Raw genomic sequence first — 17029 nt, 5'->3', positions numbered from 1 at the left:
ACGTCCCCCTCTTACACCAGGAGCTTCAGGTAACTCTGAGGACCAGACGATTCGACCAAGAAGGAATGGAGGAGGAAACTAAGGAAAGACCCGCACGTGGCGGTGCGCGATGTGCAGATTTTCCCAATTAGGGGCTGCAGATGTCAGGGTATCCCCTCCTGCCCGGGGGCCAGTCCCAGGTGTCCCAGCCAAGAGACCCAAGACTGAAGGGGGACATGGGGCTTGCAACACGCTTTAAGCCCCTGGTCATAGCACCCCGTGGCTAATGGAAGGCCCGGATACCGATCTCTGGTTCCTGGGCGTTGGAACTTGGCGCCGCTGTGAGTGTGACAGTCTCACAGTCTCACTGCTCAGTGCTCACAGCTCAGGCGCTGGCTCGATGGGTTCGGGTTCAAGGTTCGTCACAAGTGCCTTATCGCCCGATAAGCGGTCCGGTACAGTACGTACCTCAAGCCCGGATGGGACAAACCACCAGGTACCTCGCAAAGTACCTTGTACCGCAGACGCAGTTGGTGCGGTCTCGCGCCGCCCTCCAACACAGCATAACGTACAATCTTGTCTGAAACACCATCTACCGCCAGTCACCTTTACACATTCAGCTCTCAAGCTCCCCATCCCCAAAAGACTCCAACGACTCCCAAGCAACCAAGACTCTCAAAGAGTCTCCGAGCTGGCGGTAGACCCTCGTCCCGTTCGAATCTCTCCCAATGAACGACAGCGCTTACCGACCCGCTCGCTCTCCAAGGAACCGCTGTTCAAACGCCCTTGTCTTGCCTTGCCCCTTTTGCTATCTGTACTTCCCGAGTTTGCTCTTTTACCCTTTGCCCTTTGCTACGGAATACGGCTGCTCGGTACTTGCGACTCTTCGCGCTTTGCCTCTCTGGTCATCATCTCATCCCATGCTCCTTGGTTCTTCCTCCTTCTCTTCCCAGATACACCAACTGGCCACCACAGTCTGACCCCTGACTGTGATCTTCGTACTTCTTTGCCGGGTGGCCCCTGTCAGGGCGCAGCCGCGTGCGATGTGCTGGCTCGACGAGAAGGCAGCTCCTGATCCCAACATCAGATGAAGCCTTGTTTTGTTTTGTGCTTGTTTCCAGGCTGCGAGTAAAGACACACGCAAAAAGGATCATGGCGCTGTCATCGCAGGATCAGGACGTTGGCAAAAGCCGCGCCTGCGCCAGCTCCTGCTTACATGTATCCTTTCCTTCCTCTTCCTCGTCATCCCACCTCGACGCTGATCTTCACCTTGACGACATCTCCGCTTCTTCCAACCCATCATCTTCATGCTTCCATTCCTGTTGCTGCCACTTCCGCCCCAGCTTTCCACTTTCTCAGAGCCCTGCTACCAAGATTGCCGTCCAGGATCAGCATTACCGTCCCTCCTCATCGCCTTGTCCGTACCCGCCTTCTTCCCACCACCTCCATTACTGCTGTGCCGGTCCACCAGTTCGGAGGAAACCTGGACAAGGGGCACATGGACCGAAATCCTCGCCCGCTCCTGATATATTTAACATCCCGGTCCTTCTCTACCGAAAGTGGCCTCTCCTTGCCCTCGCCATTGCAACTAATACATATATCCTCCTCCACTACTCCCCTCACTTCTCTACCTCGAGCAGAGAAGAAGACCAGACGAACTGTTCCGCCTCCTTAGTCAACTCCTTATACTTAATAATCATCAACATGGTCGCCAACGTTGGAGGGCTCGCAGCTCGGGCAGTCTTTCTCATGTCCACTCGGCCTATTGCCCAGAGAGCAGACGTCGCCTCGTACACCAATAATGCCGTTGCCGCCATTCGCACTCTCGAATCTACCTGGTACGATGTTGGCTCTGGTCTTTGGGACAACGCCTGGTGGAACAGTGCCAACGCCTTCACCACCCTCGCCGACTTCGCCAACCTGAACCGGGATGCTGCTAACGAGCTTAATATCGGAGGCATCCTCATGAACACATTCCAGCAGGCTCAGAAGGCCACAGCATCGGCTTCCAAGTCTATCAACGCCGCTGGCCTTGTCACAACCTCGTACGCCATCACCAAGCGCGAGGTACCGCTGCCTATCGAAGGTCGTCAGATGAGCGCTCAGGGCTTTCCCAACTTCATCAACGAGTTTTATGACGACGAAGGCTGGTGGGCGCTCGGCCTGATCCGCGCCTACGATGTTACCCAGAACCAAGACTACCTCGACATGGCCGTGCGCATCTTTGCAGATATGAAGACCGGCGGTAATACCAACTGCAATGGCGGCATCTACTGGAGCAAGGACCGCAAGTACGTCAACGCCATCGCCAACGAGCTCTACCTCAGCGTCGCCGCCTCGCTGGCCAACCGCATCTCGGGCGATAAGGCCAGCTACCTCAAGATCGCGACTGATCAGTGGACCTGGTTCAAGGCCACCGGCATGATCAACGCCCAGGGCACCATCAACGACGGCTTGGACGGCAACTGCAAGAACAACGGCGCCAACGTGTGGTCTTACAACCAAGGTGTCGTTCTCGGCGGTCTCGTCGAGCTCAGCAAGGCTAATGGCGACAAGTCGGTCCTGACAGACGCCACCAACATTGCCAAGGCGGCCATCAAGCAGCTGGCCGACGACAACGGCATCCTGCACGACACGTGCGAGCCCAACTGCGGCTCCGACGGCAACCAGTTCAAGGGCATCTTTGTTCGCAACCTGCGATACCTACAAGAAGCGGCGCCCAACAACGACTTCAAGACCTTCATCACCAAAAACGCCGACAGCAACTGGAACGCCAACCGCGACTCTGCTGGCAAGATGGGTGTCGTCTGGTCGGGCCCCGCGCAAGGCGTTTCCGGGCCGACTCACAGCTCAGCACTCGACTCCATTGTTGCCGCCGTTGCCGTCGCGTGAGCGGGACTTCTTTTGAGAGATTAATCGTCCTCAGACCTTTCGGATCGACATCACCATCATCGGGCAGGCGTTGGAAATTTTGCTTTACTTCACATGGCCGCTCTGCAACACACTCCTTCTTTCTAATTGGGCGCAGGGGGAAAACGGCAACGAACGGATTAGACTTGATCAAGAACGGGATACCCCTCAGAACACACGGACACTCCTTTGATGCCCCGAGCTGAGGAAGACAAGAGCAGCTCGGGCGGCGCACAGGAAAGTTTTGCTTATTGTTAATAATGACTCTAATGAGTAATGATACCATAGTCTCGTTTTGGATAGTCCTTTGCTTAGGCTTGCACGGGGGCAAGCGAACATATTGAGGCAGAGACGTGTTAGAGATAATACTACATGATCTTCCACCGCATACATGCACTATTTGATGATCACCAGTTCTGCGAGACTCATGACTTCACTAAAACTGATGGTCGCCCTCCATGGATCCACAGGAGAACTCCCTCGAGCTAGGTCGCCATCGACTAAAGGAGAGATTCTAGAAGGACTGAGCTTCAAGGGGTGTCTCCACGGTGGTATCGGCGCGGGAGTTTAAATTGAGGGCTGATGCAAAAACTTTCGAGAGTCCAAAAAGGAGATCTTCCGGAACGATCATCCGTTGGTTCGTTGGCTCGTTCGCTCGGGGCTGTGAGCCGGTTGTGTAGGTAGTAATAACACTCAATATGCGAAAGAAAGTTATTTCTGGCGCATTGCTGATCGCTTCCGCTTTAAATTACCCACGGGAGATCGTTCGGGGGGAGATCGGTTGGTTGGTTTTCGGTGGTTTATTATGCGGGGGAAATCGAAATTGTAGACCATCGCGGGTTGTGTTTCCCCCCTTGTTCCTGTCAGGCAAAGCCTCTTTTTTCTTCTTTTTGGTATTAGGGACGAGATCCTGGCTTGACACAGGAAGGATGAGCGGCCTCCATGTTAGGATGGTTTGTAAGGTATTCATGCTCGTGTGCCGTTTCTTCTTCGCATGACGGCTTGTCAGTTCATCCTTTTTCCTTTGGCATCTGCTGCCGTCCTACCTTTTTTTGAGCAACTTGCTTGAAGGAATGTATTGAAGCTCAGACTACCTTACTCAGTACAGTCGTCGACCAATGCCACTTGATGATGCTTATAGGCATATTTGATCCCATCATGTTGAGGTGCAGTATTATGTATTAAAACACTATATACGAAGGTGGGGTGAAGTCTTGGCTCCCCAAGTTCCTGTGGGGGGCTCTGACTTCAGATATCCCTGCAGAGGCAGTCAATGATCCGCGCATCCTCCCATCTCCAACAACACATGGCACCAGCCAGCCTGCAAAGCCAGAACTCTGTCCGACGCTGACACTCAAGCCACAGCTTCAGAATGATACACAACGCGCGTATTCTCAACCAAAGAGAAAAGACAAGAGAAGTCCCCACTTGTCAAAACTTTTTGAAAAACCTCGCTTTCGGAGCTTGCGACATCTCATCCTCCACTCTGCCCCCCATCCGGTCCGTTCCGGTTGGAAGACGGAGCTGAAGCTCCCGTCGCTCACACAACATGCCAATAATTTGACGCAGTGAGACATCACTCTGGCGCGTATTTTACCTAAGGCAAGGTACGACGAGGCGATGGGGTTAAGGTAGGTAAAGTTATGTGCGTTCGCGCCAATAGCTGCAGTAGTCCATGACGTAAGGTATACTTTTATCAACCCAAGTGAGCGGTGCGTCGGAGCCTTCGGGAAGAAGGTCATCATGATACCTATGCCCGCGTACGCGTGTAGGTAGGTGTTTGTGTGCGAGAGAGAGAAACTCCGTACCTGCCACACTTTTTTTTTTTTCAATTCCGCATTCCTCAGCCCGCCGTGTATCCTGGGACGAAGATTGGGACACGCAGCGCGAAAGGTTGTTTCATCCCTTCCTAACCCATCTTCACCTGTCCAACCGAGCTGGCTTTCCCATCCCAATTGGATGTCGTTGCTTGCTGCTGTTCCAAACCTGCGACGGCGTTACGCAGCGAACTCGCCGTCTCATCTTCGGTCCCAGCGACCTACCTGCTTACACTTTCCCGTCTTCTTCTGATCCCATCACCTTCTAGTGAAGCAATACTCCATTCAAAGGGCCAACCCAGGCACCACCGCGACCATGAAAGCCGCCTCAGCCGACCCCTTTGGCCAGATCCTCAAGGATCTAGTCCTCATCGTCATCAGCATCGCCTTCATCCCTTTGACAACGATCATCCTCGCCCTAAGCTATGCGTGGCAGCGCTTCCTGCGTCCCGGCCAGGCCTTCGATCCCGCCGCCGCCACGGACCGCCAGCAGCAGCAGCGCCGCACCATCCTCGTCACCGGCGTCGGCATGACAAAGGGCCTCACCCTCGCACGACTGTTCCACCAAGCCGGTCACCGCGTCGTTGGCGCCGACTTCTCCCCCCACGCCTGCGGCAGCCGGTCCGCCGCCCTCGCCGCCTACCACGTCCTCCAGAAGCCCGGCCGAGCCGGAGGCGGCGCCGACCCGTACCTCGACTCGGTGCTGCGGATTGTGGAGCGGGAGAAGGTTGACCTCTGGGTCAGCTGCTCGGGCGTCGGCTCCGCAGTCGAGGACGGCGTCGTCAAGGAGGTCGTCGAGGCCCGCACGCGGTGCCGCGCCGTGCAGCCCGACGTCGCGCGCACCCGGATCCTGCACGAGAAGGATTCCTTCATGGACCACACGCGGGAGACGGGCTTGCGCGTGCCAGAGTCGTACCTCGTCACGAGCCGCCACGAGATGCTGGCCGCGCTGGAAGAGGCGTCGGGGGGCCTGTCCTACGACGCCGACTCCGAGACCGCCAAGAACAGGAAGCCGCGCTTCATCGCAAAGTCGGTGGGCGTCAACGACCGCGGCCGCGGCGACATGACGCTGCTGCCGCTGCCGACGGAGAAGGAGACGTACGACCACGTGTACCACCTCGAGTGGCTGGGCATGTCGGACAAGGAGCCCTGGCTGCTGCAGGAGTACATTGACGGCGACGAGTTTTGCACGCACGCGCTCGTGGTCCGCGGGGAGGTGAGGGCGTTTGTGGCGTGCCGGTCGGCGGAGCTGCTGATGCACTACGTCGCTTTGCCGGCCTCGTCGCCGCTGTCGAGGGCGATGCTCGAGTTTACGCGGAAGCAGGCTGCGTCGTTTGGGGATGCGTATACGGGCCACCTGAGTTTCGATTTCATGGTGAGCCACGAGGACGTTGCTGCGGCGGAGGCGGGGGATGGATGTAAGCCTGAGCAGCTGAAGCTGTATCCGATCGAGTGTAACCCGCGGGCGCACACGGCTGTCGCGTTGTTCGGAGAGACGCCGGACATGGTGGAGCAGTACCTGAGCGTACTTGACGAGACGGGAACCTTCGGGGGCAGTTTGGAGACGGATGTGGTGACGCCGAGGCGGCCGGCCAAGTATTACTGGATCGGACACGACCTCTTCACGCTGCTGCTGCTGCCCACGGCGAGGGTGCTGCTCTTCCGGATGTCGATTGCGGCGTACTGGCGGTCCGTGAAGACGTTTGTCGAGCACGTGCTGTTCTGGAAGGACGGGACGTTTGAGCTGTGGGATCCGTTGCCGATGTGGTGGCTCTATCACGTCTACTGGCCCATGATGTTCTGGGACTGCGTTGTGAACCGGCGGAGCTGGAGCCGGATCAATGTGAGCACTACAAAGATGTTTGAGTGCGATTGAGTAGTTTGGCATCAGTGTAGGTGCCGTGTTGATTGGCGATTTGCAATCCATGGCTACCTAGTACTTATTAGATGTCACATGTTGTTGACTTATCAAACCCTTGGAGCTTTATGATAGGAGCGTAGCCCAGGGAAGATCAAGAAAGTTAAAACTTCAAACTAGTAAAACTCATGATCAACGTGGATTCGGTGGCAGCTTTCTTGTTGGTGTCACATGGCAAGTAACACCACATACTAGGTAGATTTCGGACTTGACCCTTAGTGCCGGGATCAGCGGCCAAGAAAACTCAATTGCGACGCTCATGTCACTTTAGGGCGGAGGGTCCAAAACGCATATTTGACATTCGTTTGTCAAAACGGCGCCCTTTGCACTGGGATTGGGTTGACAATGGGTGTATTAGGCTTATAATCGGAGCCGTTCCGAGGGGATTCCGGCCGGTGTTCCGAGCGATAAACCCCGCGTTGAGCCGCCCCGCGCGGCTGGCTGACGAGTAGTCGAGTCCTCCGTACGCCACGACGAACAGCTTTCGACACCATTGACCTATTACATTACTGCATTTCGAATCCACCTTCCAAGAACCGGGGATTTAGGAAATCGGATAATGATGTGATGGGCGGGCCATGGTGGAGTACCAGATAGAGATACACACTTCCTCGTCGTCTATGAACAGCCGATCCTAGTCGGTGGACTGCTCTTGATTGGCTGGGCTGTTACTTACTACGTCCACAATACAATTGACTTCATCTCATGTGTGCGTCTCTCATACTGCTGGAAAGGTGGCATAAAAGGCTCGAGATATCTTCTCTATAAGACGGACAAATCCTGCCCTCCATACACGTACCCAGGCTCTGAGCGTAGAGCATCAGTATCAACACGTAGAGTTTCATTAGCAGACCTTCTTCAAGATGGACTCATCCGAATTTCGCACCGCGGCCGCAGAGGCCATAGAAGACAGTGAGTGTCTCATCACACTCCTTCTGAATCTCATCATCACCAAGCATCCTCACCCAAATCTCACCCTTCGACATCCTCTCACGAAAGCTCTCAGTCACTAACCACATATCCCTTCAGTCACAAAATACTACGACACAATCACCTCCCAACCCAAAGTCCTCCCCTCGGTGACCCCAGGCTACCTCCGCCCCCTCCTCCCGCAATCCGCCCCCGAGGACCCGGAATCATGGCAGACCATCCACGCCGACCTCCAATCCCACATCGTCCCCGGCATAACCCACTGGCAATCCCCTTCCTTCCACGCCTTCTTCCCCTGCTCCTCCTCCTACCCGGCCATGCTCGCCGAGCTCTACTCAAACGCCTTCAACGGCGCCCACTTCAACTGGATCTGCTCCCCCGCCGTCACCGAGCTCGAGACCATCGTCCTCGACTGGCTCGCCCAGCTCCTGAACCTGCCCCCCGCCTACCTCTCCACCGCGCCTACCCGCGGCGGCGGCGTCCTCCACGGCACCGCCTCCGAGGCCATCCTCACCGTCATGGTCGCCGCCCGCGACAAGTTCCTCCGCGCCCGCACCGCCCACCTCAACGCCGACTCGGACGAAAAGGAGGAGGAGACCTGGCGCCTGCGCTCCAAGCTCGTCGCCCTCGGCAGCGAAATGGCGCACTCGTCCACGAAGAAGGCGGCGCAGGTCCTCGGCGTCCGCTTCGCCACCGTCCCGGCCCCGGCGGAGACGGGCTACGCAATGTCCGGCGCCGCCCTCGCCTCCACCGTCGCCGCGCTCCGCGCAAAGGGGCTCGAGCCGTTCTACCTCACCGCGACACTCGGCACCACCGACACCTGCGCCGTCGACGACTTCCCGGGCATCAAGGACGCTCTCGCCTCGGACGAGCAGGACAGCATCTGGGTCCACGTCGACGCGGCCTACGCCGGCTCAGCCCTCATCCTCCCGCAAAACGCACACCTCACGGCGCCCTTTGCGGCGTTCCACTCCTTCAACGTGAACCCGCACAAGTGGATGCTCACAAACTTCGACTGCTCCGCCCTCTGGGTGCGCGACCGCGCCTGGCTCGTCGAGTCGCTGAGCATCAAACCCGCGTACCTGCGCAACCAGTTCTCCGAGGCCGGGTTGGTGACGGACTACCGCGACTGGCAGATCCCGCTCGGCCGGCGCTTCCGCAGCCTGAAGCTGTGGTTCGTGCTGCGGGCGTACGGCGCCAGCGGGATCCGGAAGCACCTGGAGAGGGGGATCCGTCTGGGCGAGAGGTTTGCGGAGATGGTGAAGTCGAGGGGGGATTTGTTTGAGATTGTGACGGGGCCGCGGTATGCTCTGGTCGTGTTCACGTGCAAGGCCGGTGATAGAGAGAAGAGCAACAAGGTGACGGAGGCGGTGTTGGAGGGCGTGAACGGGGAGGGGGTGATTTACTTGACGCCGACGACGCTGCATGGGTTGTATGGTATTCGCATGTGTACCGGGAGCAGCCAGATCATTGAGGAGGAGCACGTCCAGAAGGCGTTTGATATTATTGTTGCGGCTACCGAGAAGGCGCTTGCCGATGGGCAGTAGAGTTCTTATTAGAATCTTTTATCTTGGTACGTAGAATGCATCGAGTGAATAAACTAGGATATGAGTATACATGCTTGGACTTACGGCCCTTGAGCGCCCGATGAAGACTGCCATGTACAAAAGGGGAATGATGCTTTGGGTGCTGAAATTTCGATCTTGAACGTGACGCTGCATTATGACTCTTTTGTATAAGCTGCTTACGGTGACCAGATATCCCATACTTCAGTCACTCCCCATTTGATCTGGGCACAATGTAGCTATTCAATGGCCAAGAATGTAAGAAGTTGACAATGATCCACGTATCATACATGCAAGTGAGCGAGGTGAGATGATGCTGTACACCAAATTGTTGTCAGATGCAAGGCATGGTTTGAACTGCAGATATGTATGATTGAAATCTCAACGAAAGATCTGTTAAAAAAAAATCAATCAATGCAAAAACGTCTAAACCATATAAATGCTTCGCTCCAACAAAAGACCCAATTCCTTACTCTGAAAAGAGTATTGTGTCTGTATCTGTTTTCGATGTCTTCCATATGCAGAATCCACCCCATCTCATGCAAATCATAATCATTCTCATAATGTCGTTTAGTGATGCAGCGTCTTATGTTGAACCAGGGTACGCCGAGGATACACCCCACACTGGACCCTCTCTCTCTCCTGAACTCTCACCAATTCGAATAATACTCCCTCGACCTCGACACAGGAATACTCTGACTCCGTCTCCGCTCAGTATACCTAGGCCGACGGTCCCCATAGCCATAATCCCTCTCAAACTGGTCCACAGCCCTCACGTACTCCCTCCCTCCAACGCCCCTCACACTAATACTCTCCTCCCGCACAGCAGTCCCCCGCGTCGCCCTCGCATCAGAAACATCGCTCGGCGGCGGCGCATAGTCCCTCACGGACTTGTACTCCCTCTCATGCCAATCCGGGTCGTAGTAATCCCGATCACTCCTGTCATCCCGAAAACTCCTCCCGTCGTCGGTTCTGCCATCGTCGTCGTCGTCGTCGTATCTTCTGCCGTACCTCTCCCTATTCCTGCCCCTGTCTCTGTCATATCCAGCCTGGCTGCGACTGCTCCTCGGCGCGCGGGACCCCGACTGCCTCTCCCTCTGCCTCCGCCTCTCCTCCCTCCTGTCCTCCTCCTCGTGTTTTGCTTCTTTGCGCTTGAGCGAGTTGTCGATCCCAAAGGCGACCGTCGCGCCGATGAGGCCGAGGGCGATGGCCTGGCCCCAGTCGAAGCCGGCGACCTCCTTTTCGAATTCTTTGCGTTCTTTACGTTTTTCGGGTTCCGCTTTCCAGGGTCGTGGATCGGGTGGAAGGAGCTTGCTCGGCTTCACCATTTTGTATAGGTGTGTTTTGGTATGTGTGTGTGTTTTGTCTTTTCTCGTTGTTGACTTTGTATATGTTTCGGGCTCTTGAATATTGAGATGTAGATGATAAATAAGGTTGACGGTAGCTTATTTTATGGTTTCGATTTAGTGTCAAAGCCGGTTGTTCAACGTCCCCCGTTCTCGAACAGCTTCTTTGTTTCCGTTGTTCTTGATATACGTCTCGACGGTAAAGCGTGGTAAGGTTGGTGGTTTTGGCGTCCCCTCAGAACGGCATTAAAGTGCCGAAGGTGCCAAAAAGGAACGCAGCGGTACGTAGGATTATATATCTCAAAGGATTGCAGGTGGCGTCAAGGCCCCTCGTCGAGGATAGGGCAAGAGAGGCACAGAAGGGGAGGGGTACGGATGCCGAATTGAGACAAAATATGCAGGGGAGACTCTGACGGCGTTGCACTTCTCAACGGCAATCGGGAAGGGATCTGGATCGACTTGTGTGGCTTGCGTGCAGGGGGGGGATGGACCACACAAAGTGAATATCTTGGGTATGAAATGACAAGCACTACGGATATCAAGCACAAGAGAGACATTTGCTGGGCACATCTAGAAATTTAATACCTACCCAAGCTACACTAAACCATCCCCAGCCCCGGCCCCCTTCACCGCTGGACGCCGGCATTCCCCCGCATCCACTAGCTGAACAAGCCCGACACCTTTCGTGATCCATGTTTCGACTGCCGGGAGGCCTAGGGGGAGCTTGCCCATTGGGCTCGAGCTGGAAAGCTTGTCGTCACCATGCCTGCATGATGTCATGGGTTCGGCCCTGAAAGGCTGCCCTCCAGCCCCACTATACCGCTGGTCTTACCCCATCATTCCCGCCAAGCCGTTGACGTCAAAAGCGTTCTCGATCTGGCCATAGCTCCCGGGCCTCACCATTCTCCATCCAATTGCTCCAGAGCGAAAACCGCTCCACCAAACAACAAATGAGGCCCGGGCAGCATCAGCACTGCAGCAGTGCAACACAGTTCCGACAGGCTACAGCTCGAGAGCCCAAATGCCTTACAACAAAACCATCATGAGACCATCGTGCCGCCCTTGCCATGGTACACTCGTGAGGCATGAGTCGTGCCCTCTTATCCGAACACCTGCGCAAACTCTCCCGTACACCCTCGGGGAACAGATCCTGTCTTAGCCACGAGGGCCAGCAGGGTTCCCCCCCTCTGGTCTAGGTTGAACGCCCGTGACAAGCGGTTGACGCCGGCACCGCCAACCGCGGGAAGCAAGCACGCAAGAGACATCAATTTGAGGCACACATCGCAAAGGGAAACATGTTGATCTGTTGTGGCAGTGCAAAGGTGGTATCATTCATGCTCCTCGTGTAGGCAAATCATGTCTAAAGGTCTGAGAATCTATTAGATGCTGGCTCTCCTGGGTGCCATGGTCCGCCGCATCGCCTTCTTTGCTTCCGTTTCTTCCATGAACGGCAACGACCCGTCGTTTCTAAGCTTCTGCAAATACTCCTGTCCATACTTGTATCCCATTTGATAGAGCTCATCAAACTTGCCAAAGTCGAGCGTGCCATAGTCATCAATGGGAGGCCGCATGTAAAAGCAGCCTGGCATCGTCTTCGCCCGTTCCAGGGCATCGACACTAGACACGTAAGCCAGTCTAGCCTGAATCTCGGCCAATGTCGGCGGGTTGGCTGTGCCCGAGAACGGATTCCACCGATTCCAGAATGCCCACACTCCCGACAGCGAATCACCATACGCCTGTGGAGTATCGTCGTCCAGTGACCCAACGTCAACTGAAAAGATGGTGTCCACACCCAGCCTCTTCATGTGAGAGACAGTCAGATTATCAATGTAGCCACCATCCAACAGCATGCTGCCCTCATCACAGAGTGGTGGGAGCAAGCCAGCCAGTGACATGGAAGCTCTAATGTATCTCCACGCATAGCCACTGGTGTGGTATTCGATTCGGCTCTTGCTGATGTTTGTCGTGTTACAATAGTACTCGAGCCAAAAGTCTTCAATCTGAGTCTTGCCAAACGTCTTGAAAATACCCCGATTGAACTCATGGCCCGTGGTGTAAGACGCAGTCGGGTATGTGAGATCGAGAGCGAAACGCCACATGCTGGCCATGCGGCCAGAAAACTTCTTGGCGAGGCCGAAGATGGGAACAACATCGGCATGACGGGCGTAGAGAGCGCCGATGAACGCGCCGATGGAGGTTCCGCCAACAACGTCAATGGGGATGCCAGACTCTTCCATGGCCTGAATGATGCCGATTTGGGTGATGCCTCTTGCGCCGCCACCACCTAGGACGAGGCCAACAGATTTGCCGCAGAGACGTCTCGCCAGACGATGGAAATCGCCCTTGTAGGGTGCATCCGGAGAGTAGAATGGACTGTGCCGAACCTTCCTCGAAGTGTACTTTTGGATCTCCGCCTGGATGATCTGAACCCGTTCCTTCAAGGTGCTCGTTCGCTTTGAGGGCGGATGCGCAGGCATGATGTTTGCCCCGAGAGCCATTTGGACATGGTAGTGTCCACCGTTGATCCACATCCGATTCCTCAGCCAGGCTCGAGTCAACCCCGACTGGGAGTACCTCTCAGAATGGAGAAGAACGAGAAGCTTCCTCGCAGTCGACTTCATGCCCAACATGAAACGCTCGTACTCTCCAATCTCCGGAGATCCTTCAGCAAGACCAACAAGAAGGATGCAATCCGCCTGAGTGATGCATGTCTGAGTCCATGGAGAATTGACGTTGGTGTCTGATGCAAAGTTAGCATCGGTGTTTAAGCAACGAGTGTCATCAACAAGCGTGAGATAGGTAGTCCAATCAGGAAAAAATTAGAGTATGTTTGGCCATCAACGGCTTTTGCCTCCGCAAACGGTGTTTGTTCATCATAAAAAGGACAGTGTAGGTGAATAGAGAAAAAAGAAAGAGAGATCTTACCTGCGACGTATACGACGAGGCCATACTTTTCCTCGAGGTCAGCCAAGTATTGGGAAAGCTTCAGCTTTCCCATCTTGTTGAAAGCATGCTTGCCGAGATGGTTGAGAATGGCAGATTGGTTGAGGGAGGTGGCACCGTTTGCAGGGCCAACTTGAGACAAGGCGTTCATCAACCTATTACCAAACTCAACCACAGGAACACCAGAAGTCACAGGCAAGATCGCGACGGTCCTCAGGTTGAGTGACGAAGAGCCTTTGGTGATTGTGTTGGCGTTGCCTGCCTCCTTGGAGAGAAGCTGTGAGGGGTCATCAACGAGGTTCCTCATCCGCGACGCAATGATCTTGGAAATTTTGATCGTGATGTTTGGGTGCTCCTGGGCAAGACTGTTGAAAAGTGTGCGCGGGAATTTGACCAGCTCAGTCTGACGGATGGCATGGAGCGTGCCTGGTCTCACAGACTCCGTCAAGACTTCGAGTTCACCCACACTCTCGCCCTGACCGAACTCGGCTCGCACACTGACACCGCCATCTTTCCTGTCCTGCACGAGACGAAGTCGGCCGTTGAGAACGATGTGAATGGCCTCGCTCTCCTCGCCCTCATGGAAAAGCACTTGACCAGCATCAACCTGCTCCCAGTCAAGAGCAAAGTCGATGTGCATAATCAGACGCGGGAGCAAGCTCGTCAGTCGCTTGGCCATTGTAAGCAGGACAATGGGATAACGGTCGACGATCCTCTCGAGAGCGGAACGCGGCAGAAAGCCGACATAGACGTCCGTCTTGGCCACGACATCGATAAAAGATCGGTACGACGACACTGTGCCTACGTATCCAGCAAGGCCACCTGGCTTGATGAGTGACACACTGCGGCGATAGGGCTGCTTCTTCTTCGCGTCCGTATGATCAGGCGGATATGCAGGAGACCCATCCATACCCATGTGGTCAGTGTGCAGAGTCGTTCTACTTGAGGACTGCAAAATGTCTGCTGAGGTGTCCTCCTTCGACGTGCAAATGTCGAGGAAGCCGTCAACAACGTAGTAGAGGCCAGGATTGCGCTCGCCTTGCTCAACCAAAACGGAACCCTTGGGGAAGAAGACAATCTCCACATCATCCTTCATATCGCTTGCCAGGATGTGCGCATTGGGTGGCGTGTTCAGTGTAAAGCCTCCAGATGTCATGGACTCCGTGTCTCCATCACCAGAGGCATCGAAAGGGCCCATTAGACCGAATGCATTGTTGCCCAGTCCAGGTCTCGATCGCCTCTGGTCATAAGAGAAGAGCCGCGGGGACCCTTCGACAGACTCGGCCTCACGGGAGACACTTCCGTTGCTACTTAGACCGATCGCCTTGAACATACATTCAAGGATGGACTGACGGAAGAGGTTGTCTTCATCCAGGGACTCTCGGCCGTCGATCGAGCCTCGAGACTGCCTCTGGGTTGTGAACGGGTTGAAGGCTCGCTGGGCAAGCGGGCTTGTACCCTCGTGACGGAGAGCGTCAGCGACTTGTTCGAGGTGAACACTCGCTGAACCAGATGGTCGGTGGCCAATATGCCGTGCTGACTGGATGTTGGCCAAAAGATCACCAGGACTGGTCTGAGTGGAAGCTCTCTCCCTTGGCGGTCCGATGGTAGTAGCGACCTGAGAAAATGACCTCTCCTTGGTAGTCATGGAATGCATCATTGCATCCTTACGAAGAGTCGAAGTTGACTTCCGCCGACGATGCGCATTGGCGTTATGTAGTGCAATGCCTTTGCTCTCCGATTCGCCGCCCACTCTCTCTCGCTCCCGATCAAACTTCTCCTTCAGACGCTGCAAGGCATCGCCCCTAAGCATGTTGGGCAACTGACATGAGGTGAAAGAAAGCATGTTCTTCTCCGTCTGCAGGACTTCACCAGTGAGCCCCAGGTAATTGTAAGCCGTCGCCAATGTAACTCTCTGGAAACGGGAGAGAATGACTTGAACAATGTGGGACGTGGCCTTGGGGTAGACCTTGGTGAGCCGGCGAAATGCGCTTGCTGGAATGATGGCGATAGTCGTGTCTACCGTCGCCCTTGCAATGATATCTGGGTGCGCTGAGCCAGAAGTCGCTCGACTCTGAAGAGGAGGGCGCTTCGGCTGGCGAGCACTGCTGGGGACGCTGCCGCTGCTGTCAAGCGAGATGGGTGGAATTCTTGCGCTGCCAGGCAAATTGGGTGTGGTAGCCCGCTTTGGAGGCTCCTCAATTCTCACCCCAGTCCTTTCCTCCGAGGTCTCTGGGAACTCGGGAGTCGCTGGGAACGGACTCGCAGGGTCTGATGGCATGCGGCGGAAGCCTGCGGTGCGCGGGAATGGTGAGGTTCTCAGTCCACCACTGCCCGAGGTGGGTTCCGGGGTGTCGTCATCTGTCGAACGAAGCTTGACGTCTTCCGTGAACAGTGACATGATGGAGAAGAGAGACGACATGGGAGCTCCATTGCGAACCTCTGTGAGCAATTGGTATCTTTGCTGTGGGACTGACGACATGTCGTCGTCTTCTCCAGGATAGGCAGACTCTCCCCCGAAGCTGTCGCAAGGGTCCGGATCCATGGCTCTAGCATTTCGGCCAGATTTGACAAAGATTTCCACAAGACCGTCGACGACGATACAGAATCCCTTCTCCTCTTCCAGGTTGAAGGTCTCGCCAGCGATAAGCTTGCGAGTCTGCATGCTCCGTGTCAACTCGTGGAAGACCTGCCGCTCGAGGTAGCCAAAGATTCTGATGGCACTGAGGAACTCGTCCAAATAGCTTGAAAGCCCTGATTTCTTGCCCTCATCGTGGGATTCGGGGAACAAGTCGACGTCAGGCTCTTTCCTCTGCGGCTCTGGAGGAAGTCGAGAGTACATGTTGAGGATGCGATATCGCACCACCCAACTGACGGCGGATATGATGGCAACCATGATTACCATGCTGCGCGTCAAGTCAGCAGAAGCTCAGAGGCAGTCTGATAGAATGATGAAGCGCGTACAGAGTAGTGGCGTTCATCGTCACAGTCCAGCTTGTCGAGAACAAGGTGAAGAGGACGGTAGGAATTGTAATGGTAACGATTCGAATCGCCCAATACAGGATCGAAGAGATCAAGGACAGAATGGCGAGGATCAACCGGCCAAAAAGCCCCAGCCAGCTGGACGATCCTTGAGCTGCGACGACCTCCTGCGCACGCGTAAACGCGGACGGCAGGGCCTCGGGAGAAGCTTTCATTGTGGCCGACAAGCTCTCTGATACCGCGTGGGCGGCACTCGAAATCTCGGACGACGACATGGCTGCGGTGTGTTGTGTTGGGACGGGCGTTGCAGCATAATGCAGCAAGCAGGTGAAAAGACAGATTACATGGTGCAGTGCGACCCTGAGGCTAGCAGGGTGCGGGCAAGGGAGAGCCTCTGGTTTTAAGCCGTTGTTTGGTGGCTGAGACGCAGGACCGAGGTGGAAGGTGGTTGGAGAGAGAAGAGGGAAAAATAGAAGAGGGAGGAAGAAAAAGAGCTTTTGCGCTGTGGGGGAGCTTGAAGAAGCTTGCAGCATGGAGGAACATGGGCACGGGCGGTCAGCCAGTTTGTGCCGCCCCACCCAGCCAAAAAGTTCCCAGGGCGGGCGGAACGTGCGGCATGTGAAGGCAGCCCGGCCTAAC

The 17029-nt window shown here is 55.4% G+C and overlaps 5 protein-coding genes across 5 annotated transcripts; 3 read left to right on the top strand and 2 right to left on the bottom strand.

Moving 5' to 3' along the window:
• The first annotated feature begins 586 nt into the window (after positions 1 to 586).
• HER10_EVM0008696 (glycosyl hydrolase) lies at positions 587 to 2980 on the top strand. Its single transcript, XM_035478208.1, has one exon. It carries the CDS (start codon positions 1132 to 1134, stop codon positions 2869 to 2871), a length of 1740 nt encoding a protein of 579 aa, XP_035327083.1. The 5' UTR covers positions 587 to 1131; the 3' UTR covers positions 2872 to 2980.
• Positions 2981 to 4718: 1738 nt separating this feature from the next.
• On the top strand, positions 4719 to 7088 carry HER10_EVM0004197 (uncharacterized protein). The gene has a single exon (XM_035473849.1). The coding sequence runs from the start codon at positions 5023 to 5025 to the stop codon at positions 6580 to 6582; it is 1560 nt and encodes a 519-aa protein (XP_035326760.1). The 5' UTR covers positions 4719 to 5022; the 3' UTR covers positions 6583 to 7088.
• A 177-nt stretch (positions 7089 to 7265) lies between these two features.
• On the top strand, positions 7266 to 9101 carry HER10_EVM0008542 (uncharacterized protein; the record flags this gene model as incomplete). The annotated part of the gene is made up of 2 exons (XM_035478059.1): positions 7266 to 7536; positions 7654 to 9101. The coding sequence occupies exons 1-2, from the start codon at positions 7488 to 7490 to the stop codon at positions 9099 to 9101; spliced, it is 1497 nt and encodes a 498-aa protein (XP_035327064.1). The 5' UTR covers positions 7266 to 7487.
• A 460-nt stretch (positions 9102 to 9561) lies between these two features.
• On the bottom strand, positions 9562 to 10992 carry HER10_EVM0010037 (uncharacterized protein). The gene has a single exon (XM_035479507.1). The coding sequence runs from the start codon at positions 10445 to 10447 to the stop codon at positions 9770 to 9772; it is 678 nt and encodes a 225-aa protein (XP_035327201.1). The 5' UTR covers positions 10448 to 10992; the 3' UTR covers positions 9562 to 9769.
• Positions 10993 to 11773: 781 nt separating this feature from the next.
• Positions 11774 to 16839, bottom strand: HER10_EVM0005786 (lysophospholipase NTE1). Its single transcript, XM_035475390.1, has 3 exons — positions 16373 to 16839; positions 13391 to 16314; positions 11774 to 13205 (listed from the first exon to the last, which is right to left on the bottom strand). Exons 1-3 carry the CDS (start codon positions 16663 to 16665, stop codon positions 11845 to 11847), a joined length of 4578 nt encoding a protein of 1525 aa, XP_035326872.1. The 5' UTR covers positions 16666 to 16839; the 3' UTR covers positions 11774 to 11844.
• Between the last annotated feature and the right edge of the window lie 190 nt (positions 16840 to 17029).

The sequence above is a fragment of the Colletotrichum scovillei genome, assembly GCF_011075155.1.
Source record: "Colletotrichum scovillei strain TJNH1 chromosome Unknown Contig00011, whole genome shotgun sequence".
NCBI lineage: Eukaryota > Fungi > Ascomycota > Sordariomycetes > Glomerellales > Glomerellaceae > Colletotrichum > Colletotrichum scovillei.
This window is presented reverse-complemented; position numbering and strand designations above follow the sequence as displayed.